General features: G+C 45.0%; 1 protein-coding gene across 4 annotated transcripts in view; it reads left to right on the plus strand.

Annotated features, from left to right (window-relative positions):
• The window catches only part of LOC142572055 (alpha-2-macroglobulin-like protein 1), a 43,208-nt gene that overhangs the window by 7,030 nt on the left and 8,461 nt on the right, over positions 1–27,717 (plus strand). For 3 of the 4 annotated variants that reach the window (XM_075680872.1, XM_075680868.1, XM_075680869.1), the window contains exons 2-19: positions 7,092–7,189; positions 8,532–8,710; positions 10,742–10,933; positions 11,559–11,614; positions 11,756–11,825; positions 11,934–12,047; positions 12,384–12,468; positions 12,906–13,011; positions 13,524–13,638; positions 13,832–13,971; positions 15,581–15,784; positions 17,115–17,330; positions 21,840–22,157; positions 22,304–22,456; positions 24,433–24,508; positions 25,813–25,940; positions 26,105–26,231; positions 27,337–27,520. In XM_075680872.1, the coding sequence (XP_075536987.1) occupies positions 7,110–7,189; positions 8,532–8,710; positions 10,742–10,933; positions 11,559–11,614; positions 11,756–11,825; positions 11,934–12,047; positions 12,384–12,468; positions 12,906–13,011; positions 13,524–13,638; positions 13,832–13,971; positions 15,581–15,784; positions 17,115–17,330; positions 21,840–22,157; positions 22,304–22,456; positions 24,433–24,508; positions 25,813–25,940; positions 26,105–26,231; positions 27,337–27,520 (2,543 nt within the window). In that variant the 5' untranslated portion in view covers positions 7,092–7,109. Of the gene's footprint in view, positions 1–6,388; positions 6,546–7,091; positions 7,190–8,531; positions 8,711–10,741; positions 10,934–11,558; positions 11,615–11,755; positions 11,826–11,933; positions 12,048–12,383; positions 12,469–12,905; positions 13,012–13,523; positions 13,639–13,831; positions 13,972–15,580; positions 15,785–17,114; positions 17,331–21,839; positions 22,158–22,303; positions 22,457–24,432; positions 24,509–25,812; positions 25,941–26,104; positions 26,232–27,336; positions 27,521–27,717 lie in introns of those variants that run through there. The other variant, XM_075680870.1, reaches the window with a different exon arrangement.

A 27,717-nucleotide genomic window follows, 5' to 3' on the forward strand; every position in this document is an offset into this window, starting at 1 on the left:
TCGGTAGTTCACAGTGAATTGCAAAAAGAAATATGGGAACGTTTAGTTGGACACGTTCATTAAAAAAGGATTGCCAGGTTAAATATCCATATCTTCATTTTGGACATAAGGATCAACTGTTCGTCCTACGACATGCATAGTCTCATGTTTTTCTGCTTCCTGTTGTTGCGAACAAGCGCGGAAAACGCCTTCGTCCTGGGAGCATAAGAGAAATTATGAAATCTTCAGAAACTATCCCTGCGTAAATGTCGAACAATTGATGAGCTCTGCACATTACGGCTAAGGTCTTCCCTTCCACTTCCGCATCTTCCTTTCTTTCTTGTGAAATTGTTCTTTCGTTCCCTTCAAAATCGCTACCGTGACATGAGAAACGACAACGCGTGCGGCTCTTCATGCAATTATTCAACCGTGCGAACTCATTCTGTAACAAATAGGTCTAGAGCGTGGTTATGGCGGTGGTATATTTGTCAAGGGTGCCTTGTAAAAATATCTGTCTTCGCAATAAACGCGAAAAAGATAAACTTAATTCTAAGGTTTTACGTCTATGAGGCAGTGGTAGAGGACGAATTCTATTCAGTTTTGACAGTCTGGGGTTGTGCTTTCCTGAGCGCTTGTAGCCTCTGCTTTACGCGGGTATGAACCATTGCATTTGTTGCTTGTTTACGGGGCCATGAGCCATTGCTGATGATGATAGATGCTTGTTTTGAGCTTGTTCTTTATTGAAGCGTAAACTATTCTGTATGTTGTATGCATGATTATAATGAATGCATATAGTGTTCGCTTCACTTTGCTGAGTTCCTGTAGCCCTTGTATTAAGAGGGGGATGAGTCATTACATATTTGCTTGCTTAGGGGGGGTATGAGCCGTTGCTGCTGATGATAATTTCCGTTCACGGATGGACACAAGAAATGCCGACCACTGAGAGGCTAACGGCTTCGCTATAAAACAAGGAGAATAGCTTTAATATAAACTGCTTGTTCCGGATAAGTAAGAACTATAAATTGTTCGGTACTCTCTCTGCCACGTTAGTTTATTTCCCACTCCCTCTACTATAGTAACATCTTTCGCATAATTTAAAAGGTTTTTGCGTAAACTTCGCCTGAACGCAACCACTGCTACGACATCGTTAAACGTAATGAGCGCTCAACATACTTCGGGGCTTTGGCAACTGTGAACCTAACGATGCCCAAACTCTCGCAAACAAATCTACCTTGGAAACAATTAAACATTTATTGCCACAGAGACAGGATAGATGAATCACTGCGGATTTTTTTTTTTTTTTTGCCGTTAAGACCCATATAAATCCGCTTTGCTCAGTACCCTCTGTAATTGAAATATTAAAGGGCCTGAAGCTTTTCTTTCTAAATTTCATTCGAGGTAACAGTACTTTGCGCTTATGTGACAGCGATCTATCATGTGCCATATACATTAGTGAAACATTAGCCTAAAGAAAAAGTTTCCGTCATTTCCAAGCCGTGAACGGGATTTTTCGCATACAAAATTCTTACTGACTTGAGTTGTAACGGCATTTTGCGTCATTGAGAAGTCTCCATACGTGCCATCACGTTGTAATCTTACGACACGGTTAACACGCACCAAGTCCCATTAGCTTTGAGAAAAGTGTAGGTGGACCCAACTTGTTTCTTTATGTTCTGTTGTAATTCTATGGGCGTGCCTGGCGTTTCACGCCATTTGGCATTCCAAATTGTGTAATCGGACGTAAAGAAAAAGGGGCGCTCCCAGTAAATGCGTGACGCGGTTCACAAAAGAGCGTCGAGCGTACAGTTCACGCGGGACGCAAAATATTCGCACCTGTCTATACACACGCTGATGACGGCGACGCATGCTGTGCCAACCCTGCGAGGCGCAGGAAACGCACAGTAGCAATCGCAGCAGCGGCAGCACGCGCTGTTTTTCCGGCGCAGATTGTTGACACGTGTCGCGGCTACGTTGGTCGGCCTTCGCTGCCTTCGCGGATGCAATGCGCTTTCGCGCGCGAAGGGTGCTCGCACGAGCGTCGCGGCTGACGACGCCCAATATCGCAGACACAACACGTCGAGGAAGGCACGGACGAGCCAATCTCGGCCGCTTCAGGTGTCGGCCCGTCTCCGTGCAACGTACGGGGCGCGCCGGCGATAACTCTGTAGTCACGCCGGCGGCCTTCCCGTTCAAGACGGTGGCAACGCCGGATATCCAGGCGCGAGCTCACCGGGCTCGGCGAAGCCACGGGGGGGGGGGGGGGGGGGGGGGCTTGGAATCTAAGACTACACTGGCAAGAGCGGTGTCTTGTTCTGCGGGCGTATGCAATGTGGGTCATTGGTATTATGTTACGAAATGCCCTCGACCAAAGAAACCTAAAGACCTCGATGACGTATATGGTTGACGCTCGTGCCTAGAGCGTACGTTCGAGCGGCGTGATGGCCTACAGATAGAGCTGATGTGATCACTGTCAAATAAGCCTATGCGACAGGCCCGGCAGATTGTAGTACAACAGAATCTCTGACGTTGTCTAAAATGTTAGCCGCCGTGTTGTAGACTTTTCGCGACCATTTCCAAACTTCTTTTGTTTTGAACTGGACAGGGCATCAGCTGTATAAGACCTGCGTAAGAACACATCAGCAATGTGGCATGAGCTGTGGGTTCACACGCCTTATGTTTAATACGTGCCACACCTATTTACCTGTCTCGCTCTTGGGCTTCACTGATGCGCGTAATGAAGTTTGGGGAGTGTTGGCGTAAGTGCCTTTTCACACTGTTTTTCTTGTCACTTGCCACTCCGTCTTGCATATGTAACACTTAGCACAATGGCCGCTTTCCGCTTAGCTTGATATTGTGACTGTATATCCTTCGATGGCAGAACCAAATTTAAAACAAGAAAAATGTAATATACGCATGACAAGCTTCCTTTTTTTAGTCGAAAGCACGCTGCTCAATGCGTCGTCCTAATGTTCCCTACAGTCTGCCATTATGTATATTTGACTAGCATTTCACGCCTATTCTCATCATGTTCCTTGCATGCACCCATTTCTGAGAAGTGGCTTCTTAAGGATTCCCTTATAGCTTTTACACAACTCGCGATAGACCTTGTAAGCGAAGTGGTTAGCGTTAAGATTATTGATTGGCTGTCGGCTGTCAAATTGTGTTTACGTTGCACTGCTCACCTTATTCAAACCTAGCCAGACGCAAGATCGTGCATACGACTGGCATTTGCTCTCACAGTTACCTAATGGATTTGCAAGCAAGCCAAACATGTGCTTAAAAGCACAAATGTCGTCATTGCCAAAGAGCTTTAAGAAGCACTTCGGCGTGTGGCAGTGGCTGACGCGAAGAAATGAATGCATCACACAGCATGTGGAAAGTGGGTGGTTGCGTAGAATCGTGCGTGATTTGCGGATAATTCATGCTAGGGGCTTACACCGGTGGACGAAATTCGTGTCCCTTAGAAATTTTCCTTATACTGATGAAAACGGTACTCTGTTGGAGTTGTACGTTGTCGTTAACACTGTGCATGATTGTCTTCAAGTTCGACTGCGTCTCTTCTGCCGCTGCAGGAAAAACTTGTAAGCGCAGTTGTTTCGGCTCTCAGCCAAGATATTGGTTTTTATTGCCTTCCTCACTTGCTACATCTCAAAAATTGGGGACTATTATTATTATTATTATTATTATTATTATTATTATTATTATTATTACTAATCATGTGAATATATTGTTACGGAGCAGCTGGACATAGTGCGACGTTGTGGCAAACTTTAAATGAAATACATAATATACAAATATACGAACTCAAATGTACAAATTTAAATATACAAACTTTAAATGAAAAAAGCACAACAAAACATTCGACCGCCTGGGATTGGCTAGCCGGCGCTTAAACCTCACGACTAGATACTCCGAGATTAAGCACCCGTCGGGTTGCGACCCGCCATGGCTATAAGTGCCTGACCTCAGAACACCACAGCCAGAGAGCTGCCAAGTCGGCTGATCGTTTACGGATAGCTTTCAGACCGCTTCGGTGTGTGGAAAGAACTTCCTCTGGTCGTCCTCGTCGAAGGTCTGTCATAATGCGCATCGTCACCTTGGAACGCGAAATACTATTTGCAACTTCAACGCGATCGACTGAAACTCTGGCTCTGCGCCCAGCAAGTGGGTAATTAGTATTAGCCACAGCACGACGAGAGATCAGTTTCATGTTTTGTAATTGGCCCCAGCGCCTAATTTAACCCACTCCTCACATTTCGCTTCTGTAGTGCGCCCACAACATAACGCTAATTACACCCTTCTGCGGACGTTGCGGTCCACCTTAGTATTAAGAATATTCCTACTCGCTAGCCTGCCTTTAGCTGCTGCAAAAGGTCGTGCCAGAGGGTCTTATTATTCGTGATGGTCGCTAATGTCCCATTCAACAAGTATTTCCGTGGGAATCGAACAGCTCACTTGTATTGCGAGACAGAAGTCGACGTTGCATAAATTTCCGGCAAGAAGTCGTAATTAAGGCACAAATGACTAATTCAGGACGTCTGGCCTTGAATGCATGGCAAGGAATACGAAGCTTATAGCAGATATTTACCTGAAGATTTATTCGCGTACCAGATGGTCTTCACACGCATTATCAAACTATGAAGGTTGGGTTGCTATATATATATATAGGAAGCTAACAAACACTGACACCAAGGACAACATAGGGGAAATTACTTGTGCTTAATAAATGAAATAAAGAAGCTATAAATTAATGGAACTTAACGTGGATGAAAAATGCGAAGGCGAAATGCGAAGGTTGTGGGTTTGGTTCCCACCTGCGGCAAGTTGTTTTTTCATCCACTTTAATTTCCATTAATTTATCGTTTCTTTATTTCATTCATTAAGCACAACTAAATTCCCCTATATTGTCCTTGGTGTCAGTGTTTGTTGGGTTCTTATGATATGACTAATAAAAATCGGGCCCCTCTGCTAATCTCCTTTCTTCTCATTTATTACATAACTAGTGTCTCGAATCCGGCTACATTGATGCCTTCAGGTAGCATATGTGGGTTTACTGACCAGTTGCCTTCACCCAAAAAAGATCACGTTCTCGTGACGCCTGCGGCAATAAGGACGTTCCACGTCCGCCGCCAAGGTCTGTGAGTGGTGGCGCTGGCTAACACTCCCAGGGTTGGTTCTACTAGGACACATAAATACCCAAGAAAGTGGATGGAGAAACAGCGCGCAGTAGCTCAATTGGTAGAGCATCGCACGCGAAATGAGAAGGTTGTGGGTTCGGTTCCCACCTGCGGCAAATTGCTTTTTCCTCCACCTTAATTGCCAATAATTTATCGTTTCTTTATTTCATTTATTAAGGAGAAGTAATTTCCCCTATGTTGTCATGCTTCTTATGACATGACTTATAAATATCGGGCCCCTCGGCTAACCATGTATATATATATATATATATATATATATATATATATATATATATATATATATATATATATATATATATATCGCTTTCTCGTACAAGTAATGTCCGCCTATAATAATCCAGCCCAAGGACTAGAACTGTGTTATCTGCAACAGGCGATGTTTAAAACTTCCATAAAACTTAAAAATTATTACCCTGTATACTATAAGGAGGGCAGTACATTGGTCATGCTTTCCACCCTTTCTGTCTCTTTCTTTCCGCCCATGTGGAGGCTTTTGTATCCTAACCCCAAACGTCCGTTTCTCTTGTTTCTTAAGTGTAGCATGATCACTATTGACGCAGTATTCTTGAAGATAAGATCATTCAGAAGTGCTGTTGATTCAGCCTAAGTTCGTTACGCTCACTCCTTATTCTAGTAAATGTTTAGAACTCTTCGAACACCAAGAGCGTCAACACCACTGAAGCTATCTTCCGAGCTGGCTCAGTGGCTTCGGAGTTCCTCCTGTTAGAGTCAGGCCGCCGTCAAAATTTTCCTTTTAGATATTATTATTATTACAGTGGGGCCGAAAGCAGCTGGAAACTCAAACTTCTTGCCTCACTGACCGTCGTCGATGACACTCCTTGACGCTCAAGCAAGGGCAGGAAGATAAAAACAGGAGCGACTGACTACACGCGCGATAAACGTATCAGTGGCGTTGCTAAACAGTGAGTGCGAGCTACAATTTCCTGGCGTGGCAGTAAACACATGCCGCGCCCGAGACCCAGTTTTCCTCGATAAGGGGCACCGCAGCCGATTTCGCCTAACGTTCCACACGTTGTCAACCGTGGACGATTATTTATGCCGGCTTTCCCGCGTCGCCGTGCGCAGAATCGCTGATCACTGCGCGTTGCGCAGCGGTGTCGCTTCTTGCAACCGGATACGGGAAGCACTACTGAGCGGTCAAAAAGCACTGAACCGTATAAAAATAGCACAGTTCCGTCGACAACCCGTCGTCGTGAACGCCCGTGGATTACTGCTAGGATTTATGCCGCGCTGTCCGCCGGCTTCAGCGCCTTTGCGATCGCTACTTACTTGGGTCGTTCACTGCTGAGGCGGCAATTGGTAAGAGCTGTCCCATCGTTCGAAAGCGCGTGACAGCGAAAAGAAACCGTAAGTGACTTATTCCGGCTTTTCTTCATTCACAGCCCAATGGGCTAACAGCCACTCGGTGGTCAACAGTTAGTTGCCGTGTGTAGCTGTTTTGAGCATTCACGACGACCTCTAGTCCCTGTAGTTCTGTATCCTAGAAACGTTCACCGCTGTTTTCTTGGTTGGTCTGTGATTCTCTTGTTCGCGAAGCGTGAGAAATGTCGGGAAGTGTCGCGGCACCTCGCATTTGGGCAGTTTCGCATCCTTGCGAATAAGTCGCATCCCAACGTCTTTCGAGGCAAATAAGCACGGCTGTTTGGTTCCCGTTTATTTCTATTTTTTTTCCCTAGTTCTGTTGTATACCGCCTAGACTTCAGGAACACGTGAAGGCACAATTTTTCACAGCAATATACGTGTATTTATAAAAGGGGCAGGAAACCACAATCTTGCCCCTTTTTCTTTTTCTCGGTATTTCCTCTCAAATCTCCTTGAGGCTATGCTATTTCGCTTTGCGAGGGTTATTTGAAAGGCTTTCAATCTACGATGTCATTTGCTTCTCCCCCGCAGGTGCCGTGAGTCGTCGCCATGGCGTCGAATTGGACGCGCCGCTTGCTGCTACTCGCAGCTGTGGTCACTCTGGGAACAACGCCCACCACCGCCTCTATGTGAGCACCTGCCAACCCGCCTTTCCCCCCCCCCCCCTTTTTTTTTTTTCTTTCTCACCTGCTTGTCTCGTCGCGGCCAGCACGAAGTAAATAAAGCATGTTCTGTCGGAAGCTTGCAAACAACTTTCGCAGGAGCATGTAAGCGGCGCTGTTTTTATGCGTTAGCCTATTAAAGCGGCTCCCCACGTTTCGGTATTGAGAGAAAGGTTTAGCTTGGGAGCTGTGTAGGCACTAGGCAACAGCGATATACCAAACTTATTCGAGGTCCTCGCGTTTAAGGAAAAGTTGCAATCTACTGTCTAAATTTGAGACATTCTTATTAGGCCGTGATTTTTAACTACAATTGCTACGTTGTTCAAAATCAAGTACTCTTTCTTCAACGCTGCTTCGGAAATGACAATTCTGCACAGTGCATCTACTCAGACTTCAAAAGTGACATGTTTCACGCTGCTCTGAACTATGTGAGTACTTTTGCAACACCCTCGTAAGCATTGATGTATAAATTTACAGCTTGCGAGATTGTTACACATGTCTACTTTAGATGGCCTTATGGATGAGGTTACGGAACTACAATATTTCTGGTTTGGAATCGCGAATTTGTAATCTTCGTGCCTCATTTTTTATAGGCTTCAAATTTTAGCTATCGTAGTAAAAAATAAATATATGCTTCCCATCGTCTCTAGAAACTCTCTCGAATGCCAAAATAGACATTCGTTCAGATCATTTCCTCATTGTCTTCTAAAAGCATTTGTCCGTTTAACAGGTGGCTATCGGAGAACGCATTTCCCGTGCTAAATCTTCCTCTTGAGAGGAAGCTCGGAGAAACGGTTTCGGTGTTAAAGGTGCGGCCTAGATTAGAATATCGTAAGGTAGGATAGGTACGTTTGCTTTGTATGTCATCTTCATCATCACTGTTCACCGAAAATGCCTCGCATCTTGCGTCGACAGAGCCCCGCTTCATTTAAACATGTAGTATATCTGGCTTGTTGGTGAGAACACGCCTACGGCAATTGCACGTACCCAAACCTTTTCCATATGCTGTTGCCACTTGAATACTAAAAACGTAGTATACCAATAGTTTTTTTTTTCCGTTCCTTGTGTCTGACCCTATTTAATATGCTCGAAAAACGCACTTTTTGTAGACGTTCTAGATTTAGGTGCTCATAGGGTAAGCGCACGATGCCTTCTTTGCTATTTTCAGTTAAGCAGTTGCTTTTCAGCATGTGCATGAATGCCCAGCACCTATTCGCACCTGTCTTCTCTTAGTATACGTGCGGTTCCTTAAGGTACCCTTCCGTTAACAACCATAACCTATCGACTGACGTTTTCCTCCCTGCGACAGTGAATACCTCGTGACTGCGCCGGGATACTTGACACCAAATGCTGATGTCAAGCTCACAGCCGTTGTGCTGAATCCAGCTTCAGTCGGTGAACTCGTAGTGGAACTATGGGGCACTCGTTCGGGAATCAACCAGAACAGCACAATCTTGGCCACCCAAACCTATTCCCTCGATCAAAGTGGTAAGATTCCTGTTACCGCACCGTCCATTCCCTTCGTCAGTGTTTGTGACAATCTTATTTCAATTTAACCGTCAAGTCACCCTGAGCATGCAACTTTTGCACTTGCATGTTCACATCTTCGATCCTTCCCCTATATAGTGTACCCGACTGGACGCTTCGTTAATGCGTGAGCATTAGTAGTGCCACAGTGAAAGTGTGAGAAGCCGGTCACGTGGTCTATGTGTGTGCGTGCGTATATACACATCTGCTCGTGTATTAGACCACCATCAGTTGCACTTCGGACAGGTACGACGTGCTTCGAATCTGCTCCTGGAATACTCTTTGCCGTGGGGTGAACGCAGTTCCAGCCATCCATCCGGGGCCTAAGTGCAGTGTTAGATTAACACATTTCCCTCTCATGTGCCACGAACTCCCCATCGAACGTTTTCCGAGCAAAGCCACCCATGCTTAGGTTCTGGCGGATCTCCGTGGACGTAGACCAACAAATTTTCATGCATGGGCCGATCCTTAAGATAGTGCAATACCGGGTCGACCCGCGGCGGAGGTGCAGTTCGTAATTCAGGGGCCCAGATTCACAGCTTCGCTGGTCATCCCTCACAGCTGAAGGGCGCTGAATTTTTCTTTCGTTGACTTCCCTGCCTTCGCGTATTATCTTCTAGGCAGAATATCTAGATCAGCATATTTCGCCCCCTTTTTAAAGTGTAGAAAGTACTAGTCTCGATCACTTACAAGCAGCGAGTGTACGACACGTTGCAATGCCTAAGACAGATTAAGGAGAGGCTATAGTCGAATGGCACTTTTAAATATATCAGCTAGAGCAATGATCTCTTTCCATAGTTTTTATTCCGATTTCAAGTACATAATCAGTTTTACAGCGAGTCGCAGTTCTTATTCTTTACCATGGCAATTTGTCCAGTTTAGACATTATTGCCCACTGTTTTTCTGCCTAAGCTACTACAATTACGGACCACTGATTGCTCGCGTTCCTCTACATCATCTGTAGGATGCTGAAAACTAGGAAGTGCATGTTAAATGTGGAAAATTAGAACCTGGGAAGTGTTAATTGAAATTCGTCTTGAATAACGTGATTTTGAAGTTTAAAGTACATAACGCTGCTCCTCGTATCTTAAAAGCAAATATGGGCAAAATTTCATCGAGATCCGAACATCGCCATCAACAAAAACAAGATTTTCAAATTTCAGGAGCATCGGGTTTAAGAAACTAATTTCACAGTAGAAAACTAACCCGTAGTGACCTGAAAACCCCCAATTTCCATGCTTCTTTTGTATCGCTTCGTCGCCTCTTCGGCAACCAGGGCTTATTCGAGCAGCAAGCAGCTTGTCTGCACTCCTTGTGTAGACCGCAATTGCACGCGCTGCATTAGCCGCGAGTTCTCTGGCTTCTAACAGTCGCCTTGTGCGCTTCCGACGAGATTTTATCCATTTTGAGTTTACATTCCGCTTTGGCTTCTTTGTCCTGAAATTGAAGCTGAACCTAACACAAGTAAAAACGGCAATCTGTAATTTTCGAAAACATTTCAGACTAGTATTTCCGCTTCAATGTTCAAGTCAAATGTTGATTCACTGGTAGCCGTAGACCTATATTGACAAAGGACAGGACAGCTACATTAGAAACGTAAAACCAAAGTTACCGCTATTTGCTGCTAACTTGCCCCATTGTCATCTGGGGTGGTTTTACCTACTCAAAGGAAGGGTACTCGCCACGTCATGAAACGCATCCTTGACATGATCAGTCTTGTACTCGCCCTGTGTTCCCACTTCAGTCGAGGGTCCTCATTACCATGCATAGCTTTCGACACGTTTATGTGTGCCCATACTCTATTAGTGTTGCTTCATTTTAGACAAATGCTTTCTTATTTGCCTAGCCATTTCTTCCATATATGGGCAAAATAGCGTGACCTCAATGGCCCATAATTTTCAATTCGTTCGTCCAGACACCTCGAGCAACCACATACGCACTAATTCGTTCGGCGTTCGAACCGTTACTCAACCGCACTGCTGTGGCTTGCAGGGTCTGCCTCCGAGCTCCTGTTCCACGTACCCGACTTGAGTCCAAACGAATTCTACAACCTGTACCTGGATGTTACTGGCAAGTTTGGAGGCGACCAGTTCCACAACAGGTCCTCGGTTCAACTTGAATATGTCAACAACATTAACGTAATTGTTCAGACCGACAAGCCCTTGTATCGACAAGGAAGCACAGGTACGTGTGACATCAGTAAAGTTTGTCTCCAGCAGTAATGTATGCTTCCTTCTTCGCGCTATTTAGGTTGTCATTACTGTTGAGTGACCGATTAATCTCGCTGTTAACTTGCATTTGTTACCATTTACGTCTTCTTTCCAGGTAACTTAGTTTTATATACAACTTCCTGCCAAATCTTTTCACGCAGCTGCATATCAACGCACAGTTGCTGTATAGTACAGCATCTGGCTGGATAGCCAAAGGCCACCATGCACGTAAAAAATGCCATGTGTAATTTCCTCACGTCTAAGACCAATACGGTATTCTCCCGGCGTTGTTCCTTATCTCGTTGAATCCCTATGTCAGCCCACTGTTGCTCATAGCGGCACGATATATTCAGAGTGCATGGCTGCTGACACACTTCGAAAGTGACTCCGGCATGTTGCCTCAACACGATGTAGTCATTTACTGCCGCAAATGTCGGCATAGGCTTCCAAAAGTGAACCTATAATTAACTTAAATATTGGCCTGCGCATTGATGTATTTCGCGCCCATTTGCCTCATTCAGACTATCACCTCTTGATTTTTTTTTTCCGAGACCATGCGGAAATGCCACATTGAACTTATGTTAACTCTTGCCTTGCAGTCAACTACCGAGTACTACTACTTGACAACAACCTCCTGCCTGTCACTGACCGACTAGTAAGTTGTCCGTTCCTGCTTGCCCTATCGCTGTGCTTCACAGCTGCCTTCGTATTCGCGGATTACTACGTACTATTCGCACTTAAAAACCTGTTCAATGAAATTCACACAGTATTTTCAATACAACTTACCATCTCGCAGGCGAACATTACTATCAAGAACCCGTACGGCCAGCTTCTGTATCAACAGCAGTTTGTCAACTTCACCGATGGTAAGTCTATCTGCAAGTAGCCATATATGTGCGGTTCATTCGCAAGCAGCCATGGATGTGTGGCCACATAGCAGCCTTTTCTCAAACTGCAACTGTGGCGTCTTGCAGGTCTTCTGCAAGGTTCCTACAAGCTACTTGCGATTACTGACGAAGGCTCGTGGACGATTGCGGTATCGGTGGACACAAACTCTGGATCGACAGCGTTTGAGGTCCGGGACTATGGTAAATGCACATTACGCAACTTAATTCATCCATTCTATAATATGAATTGCGTTCCTGAAGCGCCTATTTGGCGTTACCTCCGTGGCCTAAGAGTTCAATTAGTCGTAACATTTGCGTGCTTTCTACCGTTAAACAACTCTTAAACCTGGTTCCTTTAAGTAGGCATTCGTTAAGGCGTACTGCATTAACGGAACGTCAAAATGGAACTCGATTCAATCACGAAAGCGTCTATTTGCAAAAAGCGTGGCTCTATGGCCTGGATATAAACATAACAATTGGAACTTCTGAACAGCTTTCTTGCAGCTCTTTCATCTATTTCTTTTTTTTCTCTTGCAGTGCTGCCGAAATTCTCGGTCACCATCACACCTGACGCTAACGATGTTGTTACGAATCCCACGGTCCTTTATAGTGTCTGCGCAAAGTAAGTCTGTCATCCATACACTGACCTAACGTCGCCAGCATCTGAATTTTCCTGCTCATGGAAGCTACTACTACTTACGAAATCGCAGTAATCTAGTCATGTTTGAAGTCGCAATGAAAGATCGCCTATCAATTTCTTCACTGAACTATTTATTTGCAGCCCATTTGTCCTGTATTCCATTTTAACGAATGGCTGCTCATTCGGCACATATTTTTAACTCGACGCGTACTATATTCAATGAGATTCCCCCGTCCGAAACTTCCTGAGTTCTCAACCTATCGTTGCCTTTACAACCACAACCTGGTGATTGGCACAGCGCATACCTTGCCGCACCAGCGTTGTGCTTGTCAGTATGCTCATTGTGTATTGTTTCGCTGTTGCCTTCAAGCGTACAACTGTTCGTGTTTTATGATGCTTTCTCTTCTGTTCCCTCTCAGGTACACCTACGGCGAAAATGTGAAAGGAACTGTGCAAATCTACACGTCCCCGTTCAACTACTACTACCCAATACGCCAAAAGCCAGTAATTCTTCGTGTAGCCGAGGTAACTTTTTTTGTTAACGCTTTACTGTTGCATGCCTCCGTACATCGGCTAGGACCAGAAAGTTGTCTCTAGATTGGCTTCGCATAAATTTTCTGACGTTCTTCCCCCCATTCCCGCCTCGCACATTGTATCTTTCGGCACTTTTCACTAGGCGAATAGGACTTCTATAACGCAATTTTTCATAAGGCCAACATGACAATGTGGAAGCAGCATCTCTACAGCTGTTAATCCCGTGTTCCAAATTGCAGTGATGGCACAAGAACGAGTCCTTTTTTTTCATTTCACTCGTTAGGCAAGCAAATATGCACCTTTTTTTTTGTATCCACGTTCTTTCCGTGCGCTTCTGCCAAGGAACATATACACGGCTGACAATCTCCGTCGGTAGCTTTATTCACCGGGTTTCCGCTCGTATCATTGTTCCACTTGATAACTCTGTGCTCTGATATTGCCGCTGGTACTCGTCTTTCTGGAAAGTCCCTAGGTTTACATTTGATGTTCTTTATCGCTTTCAGATCAACGGCTGTTATGACTATGCCTTCAACGTGTCGCTGCTGAACACTGTGAACTACACGTACCCTACGTACCCATCAATAAACGTTACCGCAAAAGTAATCGAAGATGGAACAGGTATGCTATACACCAATAAGCTGCATTTACTCATTGATTTGATTGGTGCTTTCTGCGAATACAAGTTACAATCTTCCTAGTTGTTCGCATTCTGTCAATAATTTAACACTTGTATCCCCTTCTAACAATGAATTTTCACATATTACTGTTTCTCGTGGGCTTTTCACACATGCTGCAATATATTTGCTTGCAGGTGTCTCTCAATCTGCCACTGAGCTGCACAGCCGAGGCACCACACGGCTTCGTCTTAATTTTGGTCAGAAGTACGACACCAACGGTCAATACACTAGCAATGACAACACGTTCAAACTGAATCTCCTCAACAAAGGAAAGGTAGGCTACGTTTTTTCCACGCGTTCCTGAACCTTTGTGCGAGGTGGCGTGCCTCACGTGGTCATCTCGCAAACATCTAGGTTCCAGCGACATGGTTTCATTTAGCCATTCCGCTAAGAACTCGCGTTATTACCCTTCATTCACGCTTTCGTAATATTTACTTATACCTAGCTTTATTTGTGAAGTACGGTATTCTAGCACGGTCTACTGTTCTACCATCAAGATTTACTTTCAACTACGCAGACATCGGCAAGCGGTAATAGTACACCGGTAACGCTATGCCAGCACACTCTACGGCTTTTCTTTCCGCGCATAAATCTACGATCTCGAGAAGCAAATCACTTTACATGCACCCACAGGAGAATGTCGTAGTTCCAGAGAATCGACAAAAATGCACATATAGCTGCAGTAATTTCCTGATATCAGTACCTCCGATATGGTGTTCTTCTCTGCGGCGGCAAGCCAATTCCGTCGACGCTTGCTTCCTCGCGCACTGCGTAGCGGTGGCTCCAACTGGAACAGTTCGCCATGTGCTTCCCAAGAATTTCCCTTTCCTTCACACCTTTCAGGCCACCGCCTCTACCTTTAATTTCTTATGCTCGAATTTTTACCCTTGGAAAATAACTGCTTCCTTTCTCTAATCAATGTCCACATTTCTGTAGCGAACATTTGTGGCATTGCGTTGTGCTCATGATGCCCAACTTTCCAGGATTCTTGCAGTGTGCAACTTGACACGGCTTCATTTTCCTTGAACTGTGCTTAACGCTCTTCAAACAGTTACGCCCTTTGAAGCGTACACTTGTCCTACAGCAATAGCCATTTGCCTTGCTTGCGTTTCCTTTCTTCAAAACGCTGCGCTCCCTAGTTTCCTGTCGAGAATGCTATGTCACGCTGATAACTCACAAGCCGTTCGTGACTTCGAAATATCCGGCTCGTGGCGTTCAAGAAAGGAGTTGCGGACAAGACGATTATTGTTGGGGGGACAAGATACGCCCCGAAGGGCGCCAGCTTTTAAAGTGAATTTCTTGTTCCTGGGTGTAATCCTTGCATTCGATGCGAAGCTCACAAAATACAAATAAGGGACTCTGCGGTCGTCTGTGGTTGTCGTACTCTTCGTGAGATGTAGTGTTGCACCTTCTCTTTCCCATTTTTTTTTTCTCCTGCTCAAGTGCATCGGCGTCGCGCTCGTTCTGCTAGAGCAGTGCTAGCCCGCTTTCTTTTTGGTGTTCATTATGCATAATCCGATACAGTCGCAAAAAGCAAGGTCCAGCTTGCACTCGTTCTCGCCTTTGTATTTATCCCTGCCAAACTGTACCCTGAAACACAATTCGCTCAACGCCATCATCGACCTTTGTCTTGAGTCGTTCATACACATTTTCCACGTACGTTTCTTAGACTCGATTCTTTTTGCAAAAGCCCGTGATATCATTAAGCACCGTTCTAGTAAATTACCTGGCTCTTCTCGTTCATATTTAACACGGAACAATCGGGAACGACGTTATTAGCAGTGTCGTAAGTCTCCTTCCAATACGTACGTTGACAGCACATTAACTTGCAATAGTAGCTTTTAATCGGCCTTTCATGTTTTTCGTTTTCTTTGTTTGTGCAGCTTTATGTACAGGAGCTTGACGGAACTCCACGCCCGAAGGAACTCATTCAAGTGTGCATGTTTGTGGAGCGAAACACATTCAAGTGGCGCTCATGGGAGACCGACAACGTGCTCGCTTGCCGAAACTACAAATCAGACGATGAGGGGCTCGTTCATTTCAGCATGCCACCTCTCAGCCAAAGAGTCACTGGTGTCATCCTTCAGGTCTGTCTATAGAATGCTCTCTCCGTCTCTACTGTAACATTAAGAGGCCCCTAAACATGTTTGACCACAGCAAGAAAAATGTTCCTGTTTGTTAGAGGCTGCTGTGAACACGCGAACCGAACAATGCTGCACTGCATGCAGCAGAGAAATTATATACTCGTGTCTAAGACTGTCATTGCTCTCGCTTTCATTATGCTGTCGTGAGGCGTAACTGAGAGCACCTGGTTCACCCAAGCTATTGGGTGATTTGTGTTCGCGAGAGCATTCTTGGTAATGCAAAATTCCAAATTGTTCTATAACGTAATGTCGGCCATTTCAAAAAGTCACAAAATTCATCTTTGCACTGTGCGTAGCTGCGTCAGCTTTTCATTGCCTCGGCGATGACAGCTGCGTAATGCAGCCAACCGCGGCCGCCACGGGGTACCGCCACGAGCCCTTTCGCTGGCGCAACACTGAACTTTCGGCCGAGGCTTCGCCTACTTAGCTGTGGAGCTTCCAGCGTGCTAGCTGAGACGAAAAACGAGTGAAAACCGGGTATTTCTACAAGACCTCCACTCATAATTGAAACATTCGAAAAATGCGTGAGGCACGTGATTCGTGACGTCCGTCAATAGTGCATCACTTCCATGCTTACAGGTTTAAGGGTCCCTGTAAACGGTTAGAAGGCAAGCTAAACGGTCCGTGAAAGCTTGGTTCTTTGTGAAATTTGGTTACCAGTGTGCGTCCCATATTCAAGGCGCTCACTAACACATTACTGCAGAGCGTCCAACTTTTCTGTCAGTTTAAACAGGCTAAAGAAAAGTCGGTGTCTGCAAGACGCGCATGATTCAGCTGACGTGTATGCTACTGGAGAATCGAACTACCAACGACATTTATTGCTCGAAAATTCCCGAGCAATCTTATTTCATTCAAAGATTCACTACCATTCGGGCGAGTGAATGGAATCGCCTTCCCGCATCGACTGCCAGAAACCACAATCAATCTGCTTTCAAGACTTACCTCTGCAACAATGCAAAGTTGTGCCATTCGTTTCGGTAACGCCACAATGGCATTGTGAAAATTTTAAGCAAACACCGGATATGTCAGAGGACTGAATAATCGTGTTGTACACTGTGTTCTGCGTCCTTTGTAAGAAACTCGTGCGCATAGCTAACTTCTGCATTCTTTCCACAACAGTAAGACTACCTTAGCATTTCCACATTTAAGCAGCAGCGTATTCTTTAATTCTAGCTTAACCTTTCCTATATATGCGTACTTGTTTCAAAGTGCGCCATCAGTACTTACGTAACCGCTGCAAAATGTCCTATAGTGATTTTTGTTTTGTGTTTAGGCCATTGCAGTGAATTTCCCACGCATCGTAGTAAAGAACGGACCAACTCTCGAGAAGCCAACGGCGCAGCAAAACCTGGTTCCTTTCTACTCGCCTACTGCAAGCTCCATCAGGATTGACCGCGGCGATGGCAGCGTGTACACGTGTCAGGCCAGCTTTGTGCGGGACATCGTTATGACTGCTGACGCGAACGTTGACTACCAGCTCTACCTAACGGTAAGCACTATTTTTTTTTCCCTTGTGCTCTTCTTCCAAACGTACCTGCAGCTGCGAATAGCAAGTTGCATACTAGTATAATCCAAATGTGCGGATTGGGTTTATTGTCGTGGCTGTCAAGACGTCGAAAATGGGTCAGCTGCGTTAGCCACTCCTAGAGTTTCCGTGTCGTCAGTTCACCTTGCCATTTGGCGAATAACTTTGTGTCATTGGGGATAAAAACTTATGCCCCTGCTGCTTATAAGTCATAAGCACGACTCTCGTACCATTCGATGTCGCGCAACAATCCCGATTGGTGATTTAGGTGCTATTTTGCGTACCACGTGGCATATGCGAACTCATTTCCGAGGTGACACGGCGAATAAAGACGGTGTGGTGCACGTTATTTTTTTTTCAAATCCTGTTGGCCGTCTTGGCCGTAACAGGGTGGGTACAGCAAATTTGCACACAGCGTAAAAAAATGTAAACGCCTTACAAACGTAAATAGGACATGAAGCAATGAATGTTGGAAATGCAATGCAAAACAAATAACCAAATACAAATAGTCTTTCTAGTATTCTAGTATTTCTAGAATAGTGTGCCAATGTTTGCGCGACACTACTAAAGTTCAATTTCATAAATGGTTTTTGACGCATTCCTGAAAGATTTTAATGCCACTCAACTGCAAAACAGACGTCGGCAAACTGTTCCCTTCCTTAATTCTTCGCGGAAAAAATGCATAAGCGTACATGTCCAGATATGCTTTTGGAATTGAGAACATGCAATGATTGCTTGACCTCGTGTTTCTAGCCTGCCTGGGAGCAAGATAGGGTGTGGTTTCAATATTGAAGTGGCCTTTTGATAACACAAATTTTAAGGCTAGCCAACTTCCGCCGTTGAGCCAGTGGAAGCAAATCAAGCAACCGAAGCATGTCTGAAACAGTCAGTACGATAATACCGGGAAAGAATGAACCTTGCAGATTTTCTCTAGCTTCTCAATGCGGTTTAATTATCCTGATTGAAACTGGTCCAACATGACACTGGCATACTCTAACGTCGGTCTAATGCAAGCCGTTTGACGGGTGCGGTTGCTAGCTTCAATTTTCGTTGCAGAAACTAATTTTTTTTTTCTGCAGCTCCACAAATTCTGTCCATGTGATTTCCAACTTAAATCTTTCGAGATTGTTAAACCTAGGTATTTTATTGTTTCAGCTGCGGTGAGAATTGTTGAGTTCGTCCCATAATTACGCTCAATAACATGCTTTGTTTTGTTTGTAATTCTGAGCATGTCTGATTTAAATGCGTTAATTTTCATTTTACTTTTTGCGGCCCAAACTTGTCCAGCTTTAAGGGTTTAACTAAGTGACGCCTGATCGTTTTGGTTATTGATTTCACGATATAATAAACAATCGTCTGCACATAAACTGATCGTTATGTCGTTACTTATGTGATGAGAAATATCATTTATGTAAACTAGAAAAAATTGGTTCTAAAACGGATCCCTGTGGAACGCCTGACGTTATTTTTAATTGGTTAGATTTCTTACCATTCAACGTATTGTCATATCTGTAAGATATGAGCGCATCAACATAACGTCATAATTTATATTCATTTCCATCAGTTTGTTAATTTGTCATATACGACCAGATCGAACGCCTTCGAGTAATCTAAAAATATAGCGTCGACCTGCTTTCTATTGTTCAAGGAAGCTGAAAAATCGTTGATCGTTTCTATGAACTGACAGTCGAAAGATTCTCCCGAAATCCGTGCTGGTTGGGAAAACCTTTCTTGTCTTCAAGGTAGGTGTAGATAGACTTTGAAACTGTGTTCTCGTAGTTTGCAGCATACCCACGTGAGTAAAATTGGCCGATAGTTTCCTCTATGTTGCCTTTCACCAGACTTGTGAACCGGTACCACCTTTGCGACTAGCCAGTCACCTGGGACCCCTTTTTGTTTTAGTGAATAATTAAAAATGATCTCTACATAGTGAGCTACCCATTCCGCATATCTGCGCACAAAGGCATTTGGTATGCCGTCTGAACCTAGATTTCTTATCATTAATATTAAGCAAAATAGCTCCAATGCCTTCATGCCAAACTTGCATATTGGGCATTGGTGATATGTACGGGGATTCTAGTGAGAGGGGGGAAACACCATCTGCTAAAATGTCGGTAAAGACAAATTGAAAAAAATAATTAAAACATACTGCCATACGCGAGTTGTCCGACAAAAGTTCGCCATTAGCGACAATGGCACTTGGACCTTCGTTATTATGCGACAAATGGCGCCAAAAACGGTGTGGATCGGGCTTCATAAAATTGGTTAATGTCACGTCATAGTAATTTGTTTTAGCAGCAGCCATATTTGCGCGCACTATAGAGCTTAGCGCTGAAATTTTATTATCTTTTTTTTTATTTCTGCCTTTCAAGGTTAATTTTCCGCTTTAAATGTATAATTTCGCGTGCTATCCGCGGGTTCTGTCTTTTTGTTTTCTTCCGACTTGGCACAAATCTGTTTACGCAGTGAAAAACACTATCTTTATATGCAATCCACATCGCGTTGACGTCATCCGTCGAAGTTAATTCATCAAAACACAGCGAAAGGTGATCAACAATGCTTGTGTCATCGGCTCTATCGAAGCACAGAACATCCGTAGTACTACCAATCTTCGGGTATACAGCGGTAGACTTTATCTCCAAATAGCTTATGATCCGAGAGGTCGGTTTCAACCGATACGTCGCAGTCTTCAAATCGCCAGTCTAGGGAAATCAAGATCTGTATTAGACTTGGTGTTCCAACTATACGCGTGTGCACTCATGAACTACCGGTTGTAAATCCTTACTAAAACTTATTTCTAGAAGTAGTTCACAATGGGCATCTTCGCGAGGCTGAACGCTAGGCGTGGACCAATCCATCCCTAACAAGTTGAAATCCCCAGCAATTATTATGCGACAGCTGCGCTTTTTAAAGCTTCCTAAGTAAAGCTGCATATCTTCAAGACAGGAAATGGGTATTTAGGCGGTCTATAAACAGTTCCAAGAATTATCCTTGTTTTAGCTAGCTTAATTTCACACCAGATGCTTTCATCTGTTAAAATGAGTCATTTGCAGTCAATATCGGCCTTGAATACAATAGCAACTCCGACCCCGCGAGCATCGCGGTCTCTTCGTACGCTTTTAGAATTAGGTGGTACCAGCTCTTGGTCTTGTGTTTCGGGCCGCCGCCACGTTTCGGTTATTGTAAGCACATGAGGATCGTAATTAGCCAGGCCGGTTAAACGTTTCAGACGAAGATAACCCTGTCTGGTAGCTCGCCTGCTGCTGTATTAATGCATGAATTAGCAGCCGCAGGCGTGGAATGTTGCATCTCGTAGGTGGCACTACGATTTCGCTTAAGGTAGCAGTGGTAAAAGTTCTGCCCTCAGGCTTGACTAATTTCCAGGACGAGCCTTCACAACGGCTCTTGGTGTCTGGACAGGAAGAAACCTTTCCGAGGGCAACTACAATCTTTTCTGGTCGTCTGAATATTGATTTACACACTAAAATTACGAAATGGTGGAAGGCAACTTGAGATACTTCTGTGTTTAAAGTGCCACGCTGCCATTACTTCGGCCATGCAGGTGCGTGGACGTTGTCTTACCGTACGGTGAACATGACTGTCTTCACTTGAAAGTTATTACTGACCACAACGCCACCTCATGAGAATCCTACGCTAATGAAACGAAAATAAAGGAACGAATCCGGCTTGCGGAGACCACTGATGAGAGGGGAGAGGGCACTGGAGAAGGCCTCGCGTTGCCCCTGGCAACCACCTGGACGGTCGCAAGCGCGTTTCAAGTGGAGGTCCGGTACCCCAAAGAAATGACGCAGAAAGCCAGCTTGCCGCTTTCAACCCTTGTAACGCTGGTTGCGCTCAAAGGTGCATTGCATTCTTCGCCAGCATGAATAAAGCGTTGGGTTTCATTTTGAACTCCTGAAACACGTGTTCATGCCATTACGGAAAGCTTCGTTGTATGCAGGTTGTCCCATGTAACTTCTGCTTGTTTGTAAACTCTGGCTGAGGCTGGTACGATTTTTCATTCTACCTAATTACATAATTAGTCATAATTACTTAACCAAGGTCTGAAATGTTACACATGAACTGTGCCGATGAGAATTCTGGAGCAACAGTGCGTGTATTCACGGGCTTCTTTCACCCACGGAAAAACTTTTATGTAGCACGTATTGAGCAACAGAGCTGTATCGCAAGTTCATGACTCTCTAAAGTTGCCTCAAATATAGTTAGCTGTGTTATTAGGTAGCCTGAATAGACTATCTCCAAGCGACGGCGAGCCTTGCGAATGTCACGTAGCCGTACAGAACAAAGGCATATTTCTAAAGTTAGCTGGGTTGCCCTGTATAGATTCCGGAGCACTTTAGCTCTGCTGCATTTTTTATTCATGTGTTGCTAGTAGGCGCGCTTAATCAGGTGCTAAGCTCTAAATCTGTTCCTTTAACCTCCGATTTTTTTTCATTCTTTCATTGAACGCAGCTCAATTCTGCCGGACGCATTCTGGAAACTCGAAACTTCACGCAGCGCTTTACTGAAGCCGATATCACTACGGATCAGTCGGACGACAACTTGATCAAGAACAGTGACGCTCCTCCTGGTAGTTCTGATCCAGGAATCACTGAACCGGAAACCACACGCTCGGTGGGCAGCTTCAGATTCCAGTCCATTCTGCCTCCGAACGCGAGCCCTAAGGTTCAGCTGCTTGTGTACTACGTGCACAGAGACGCCAATGGCAACCCTGTCGAAGTAGTTTCTGACTCGGCGGAGTTCAGCGTCCAGAAGTGTCTCGAGAACAACGTAAGTGCTCGCTTACACCATAGGTGCAAACTCTAATACGATTAGTTCAGTACTTCGACTTCTTTTTCATATGTGCAGAAGTTACTTATTAGCGCTTGGCATCCTTCTCATCTCAATGCTTATAGTGATTATTCTTTCCCTGACAGGTGTCACTGGCATTCGATCCAAAGAAGGCTCTTCCCGGTTCCAACGTGTCCCTCTCGCTAGCCGCGGCCGGTGACTCTCTCTGTGGAGTCGGAGCCGTCGACAGCAGCGTCACTCTTCTCGACGGATACAACCAGCGCAGTTCCCGGGACGCTGTAAGTGCAAAATCTTCGGTGGAGCTTATCGCCTTGGCGTAACCAGACACTATCTAAAGCACATTTGCAGTTTGCTCTCTCGTCTAGTGTTATTGCATGTGCAGCTATACTTGTGACGTGTGCAACATACTCAATTCAATTTATGGCCGTCATTTCGTTACGCTTAAATAACTCATTTCATCTTTCCAAGTACCTTGTATCCGCCAAGGTGACTTAGCGGTTATAGTGTTGCGCTGCTAAGCATTAGGTCACGGGATCAAATACCAGCCACGGCGGCCCCTTTTCGATGGGGGCAAAATGCACGAACGGCCAGGCGCGTGCATTCGGGGCACGTTAATGATCCCTTGGAGGTCAAAATCCATCTAGAGTCCACCACTACAACCCTCCTCAATAAAATTGACGTTTTGTCACATAAAACTCCATATTTCCGCTAAACATTGGGTGGCGCTACAAGTCTCATCGTGTCGCAAAAATTCCAAATTGAGCAAAAGGCTGCAGTGCCGTGGCATGAAAAGGCATTGCCGCATCGCGCAATGCATAAACGGATCGAATAGCGCCTTTGTGAGCTCCTTTTGTCTAGGGGTTCAGACTTTGCTTACAATCGCCCCGACGTGGCTTCCCATTTCGGCCGATATTGCTCCGCGTTTATTTAAGCAGAGATCCGCTTCCACATGTGCACTGGGCCTTCGTTTATTATTGCCTTGTTTCAAGTACTGTATAAAGGGAAAGTGAAGTTAGCGTGAGTCTTGCAGCTTCTCTGCCGTGCAGCAACATCGCCAATAATTTGCTGCTATTCGAGCATGCACCCCCCCCCCCCCCGACTACGCGCCGCATGTTATTGCAGTCTGACATCAGTAACATTTTATTTTACGCATCATTTTTCGCTATTTGTTGAACCAGCCCAAATACCGCATGAGTACACCAGATGATCCGAGTGCAAGAAGACGCGGTACGTACAGTTGCATTCTAGCTGCCATTCTTAAATAAGCATTTATATGCCTATCCAACAAGAAAATGCGTCCGTCCGTAACGTCACAATCTTTATAAAGCATTGTATAAAATTGGGAAGGTAAAACGTTGGCGGTGGTGTATTCCGACCCTACGATCCCAAGCTCAAGAAACGGAGTGTTACCTACTCTGCTAAACACTAGTCTCTTAAACCTCATCTTTGATCGGAGTTTCCGTTTCATCTCATCATTATGTTGAGCACCCACGCTTCAAGTGTTGTACTGATTGCAGACCGGTACAACATATCAATATAAACAAAAAGCCATATAAATGTCTTCTACCAGTTGTAAAAAAAACTCAAATGAGTAGTTGCTATGAAGGCTTTGGGGATCGTGAAATAAAAGCGATGCCTGGAACTACATGTAGTTCGCCAGGAGCATTGAAGGCATCGGCAAAATTTTGCTTTCGCGAACACTTAATCCCACACACGCCGCATCCTCGATCCCTCCCGGTGGTCCCGGAATATGCCTTCCGTTGCGGCGTTCCTTCACCGACCGATATGCCACCGTCCGTTGCTCTACAAGTCGCGTAACAGACCTGTAAGCAGTCAATAAGTTCATAACGAGTGATGAGGAGCTATATTGGTCTCATCAAGGTTAATGGTTCCATGCGGATCAATAGGTTGCTAAACAGCGATAAGGGCTTATCTGAGCAATTCTGAAAACCTTAGTACAGATAAGGGTCGGATCCGATACGATAAGGTTAATAACGGACGACAATTGTTAAGGATTTACACTGGTCGGATTAAGTTACCCGAGATTTGTAAAGACACCAGACTGTGTGGACGTTAATTATGCGTAAGCATCATGTTACTTACTCGAGAACTCCCAGAAAGGTTCCTGCGCGAAATGTTTTTACTTGGATGTCTTCTTAAAGCGCTCACTCCAGAAAATCGGCTCATTAGTAATGCAATGGCCTTTTCGCTACTTTTGTACTTCTCCTCAAGTCACACAGTATTGTTCTTCCAGCTTCTGAACCAAATCAGCTACCTGAACTACAGATATACCCGCACGTCTCTCGTCAACCAGAGCTACTGCTACGTAGGTAAGTGCATCCTATCATCCGTGATGAGTTCGGCTTTTAGCTCCGCACATCACTCGTCATGGTTGTGAAGCCTACAACATCACGCGTAGGAGAATTTGGAGCTCTTTAACGCGTGCTCTCGCCAGGGCTAGTCGCCGTGGCCCGTGCAAGCGAGGGTGCATTTCATCCACATCGATGTTTCTTTTTTCACTCTCTGGAACCCTACATTAGAAGAGCTACCATATTCCCAGGGAGCCACCCACCTTTGCTAAGCGTATTTTCACCTGCTGTACACTCCAAAAAAAATTTAAATAGCTCCAATCCGCTTTCTCTTTGCCTGTTATCAAGTGGTGCTGATCACGCTAGACTGAGCGCATGGCAGTTATCCATTGCAGTACTGAACTGTTTCAGTCAAGCATTATGTCGGTCTCGATAAATGTGCGCATTTTCACATGTCCAGGTGCTGGCAACTATACCGTTCACTTGATTGTAATACAGTGTCATGTTTCGTGCATTCTCTCGTGAGGCATACAAAAAGAAATAAAAGGGACACTTATTGGTCCTTACGTGCTTGAATTCAAAAGCAGTGCGACCACTCTGCGATGCGTATACTTTCAGTCCTAACTAGCTCTTACGACATCTAGTTAGTTCGACTCCCGCCTAAAGTCGAGGTATCGTAGCCTTTTTTTTTTTTGGACTATCTTGCCGATAACGCCGTGCATTCAGTCTCGTGAGCGGTGATTTCGCGTTAATCAATATTAAGGCGCAACTGGTTTCACTGTATCATACACCCCCCCCCCCCCCCAAAAAAAAAGTACTGTCTAGTCGAGAGGGCCCACGATGCGGCGGTCGGGCATGGCCTGACTGTCCCAACGTGGGAGCGGCCCGCAGCGTGCTGAGTCGTGCACCTCATGACCTTCATTAAAGTTTTGCATCCATCCATCTAGTCGAGAGGTACAAAAAATATCGGGTACGGATCATGCCCCTGTGAGGGCAGAGGCTACAAGCGCTCAGCAAAGCGAAGCGGACAGTGCGTACATTCATTGAAATCACCCATACAACAGACAGAAAAACATGCTTTCCAATAAAGAACAAGTTAAAATCAAGCATAGGCACAATCCATGAATCGCATCGCATACACCCCCCCCCCCCCTCATAAGTACGCTACGTCCGAGGATGCTCAAGAAACGAGCTAGCACAAGTACAAGTGCCTTTTGTTATCTTTTCTTGTTGTGCATTATTAGGGTACCCACCTATTGCGTGGTCTAGATCATCTAGGCCGATTTTCATACTTCAGTCCTCCGTCTATACTGCTTTGTTCTCAGACGGCTACCTCTTCAACGAACCATACGAGACGTCATCCGACACTCAAGTCAAAGTGAACAAAAGGCGAAGGAGGCAGGCTGTGTCTCCATCGGTGTCTTTCAGCTACGACTCGCTGAGCTCATTCGAGGTACGTTCGTGCTTGGCACTCAATGCCGTTGCTTGCGTGTTATGACACTTCCTTGCCCTAATGCAGGAACCGTGCTGATCACGTAATTTTCTCCAAGGAATTGGCATAATCCGCTGAACATTCACATTACGTTACACACGCCGACACAATGGCATTTTTTTCAGAACTCTGGTCTTGTCATCTTCACCAACCTACCCGTCCAAACAAGACCTTGCCCTAATCGAGCTTTCCCTGGCTACCCGAACAATCAAGTACTTGCCACAAGTAATCGATTCTACCCCGCCTTCGGAGGCAAGTGTTTTGAACATTTTATTACTGGTACATTTAATGTGCACGGTATATGGAAATCAAGGCAAGAGTCGCTGTTAAAACTAACGAAGATATCGAATTTGATCAAGTCATGTTCTTTTGGCTTTTTGTTTGCAACAGGTTGGTCTACCTTCAGATATTGCGTAACTCCGATTGTGACAGTAGCAGTCCTCGTGTTTAATCTCCTTGCGCGCTTCTCGTGTCGGCTCACCAGCGGCTACATTTCCTGGAATGTTGCAGTGGCCGGCTATCCACTGGACCATTACGCGAAGTTTACTTTTGTCAGCCCTTTTCAAATCTCACAAACTACATCCAAGTACTGCGAATTTGGACAGTACAAAGCGGTAATGCCGTCCGAGAATAGCGCAGAATAACCAGTTTTCTCCCACTTGACCATGTTTATGTACGGTAACACCAGTAATAAATCAAAATTCTGCTTTCATTATTGTCTCATCTGTTTGGAGGTCCGTTTAAGGAGTCATTCCCGAAGGATTAATGCTTAAGCAGAACTACCATGTTCAATCCTTATGGCGCAATCCTTATATGCTTCCATGTAGCACGGGTATCTTGAAATTTATCAATGGTGCTGAAAACGTGAGCTTTTTCGATTTCTTCCTTCGATAGTAAGTTCAATTTTAGGATAAACTCGCATTGTCGTAAGTTCCATGTTCCTTTGCTTGAGAAGCAGATTCTCAAGTTTTTAATAAATAGGGTCTCGCTAAAATGTGATAGGTAAATGCGTTTGAGGAAGTTCCTAAATATCAATACCTGAGAACTTTACTATGGTCGCTTTAGAGCTCAATTTTCAAATCTTCTCATAATAAATCAGTTCTTGGAGTAAGAGCTGTTACATTTCAACAAAGCGTGGTACATATGTGTAACGTGATAAATGTATGTACCACGCTTATGCTTAATAGAACAAGGTGTAGTTTTACGGTAGCAACTGTGCGGCGTCGTACGACCCCCGTTTAGAATGACATAAAATCCTGGTAACTTTACATCTCTTCACCTTCAGTGTATTCACAACTAAAGGTATTCGTTCCCCACACCTATGTTCAGCAACACTGCAACTTTTGTCTTCCGGCAGCTGTGAACAAAGTAGCATTCCGTCCGAGCTCCGCCGGCGCCGCCGGCTTCGCTGCAGCATCACCGCCTCTAGCTGAAACCGCCGCGCAAGACTTCACGGGAGGCGGCGGCGGCGTCGTCCAAGGCACCAACTCGGTCAGGACACTTTTTCCTGAAACTTGGCTCTGGCAGATCAAGAGGGTCAGGTACGTTTACTGGGAGCATTACTAAGCAGTGGCTGTGATAATCGCCCGTCAATCGTTCGATCGGTCAGGCAATTGCTCTAGCTTGAAGATATTGCATTTCTTGGCGTTGCCATTCTGGCAGTAGCGCGTGTGAGGTGTAGACAGCGCCAATAAATGCGCCGGCTTCTCCAACTACATCTGAACTTAAGGTACAATAA

Source organism: Dermacentor variabilis, chromosome 2, assembly GCF_050947875.1.
Source record: "Dermacentor variabilis isolate Ectoservices chromosome 2, ASM5094787v1, whole genome shotgun sequence".
Classification (NCBI taxonomy): Eukaryota; Metazoa; Arthropoda; class Arachnida; order Ixodida; family Ixodidae; genus Dermacentor; species Dermacentor variabilis.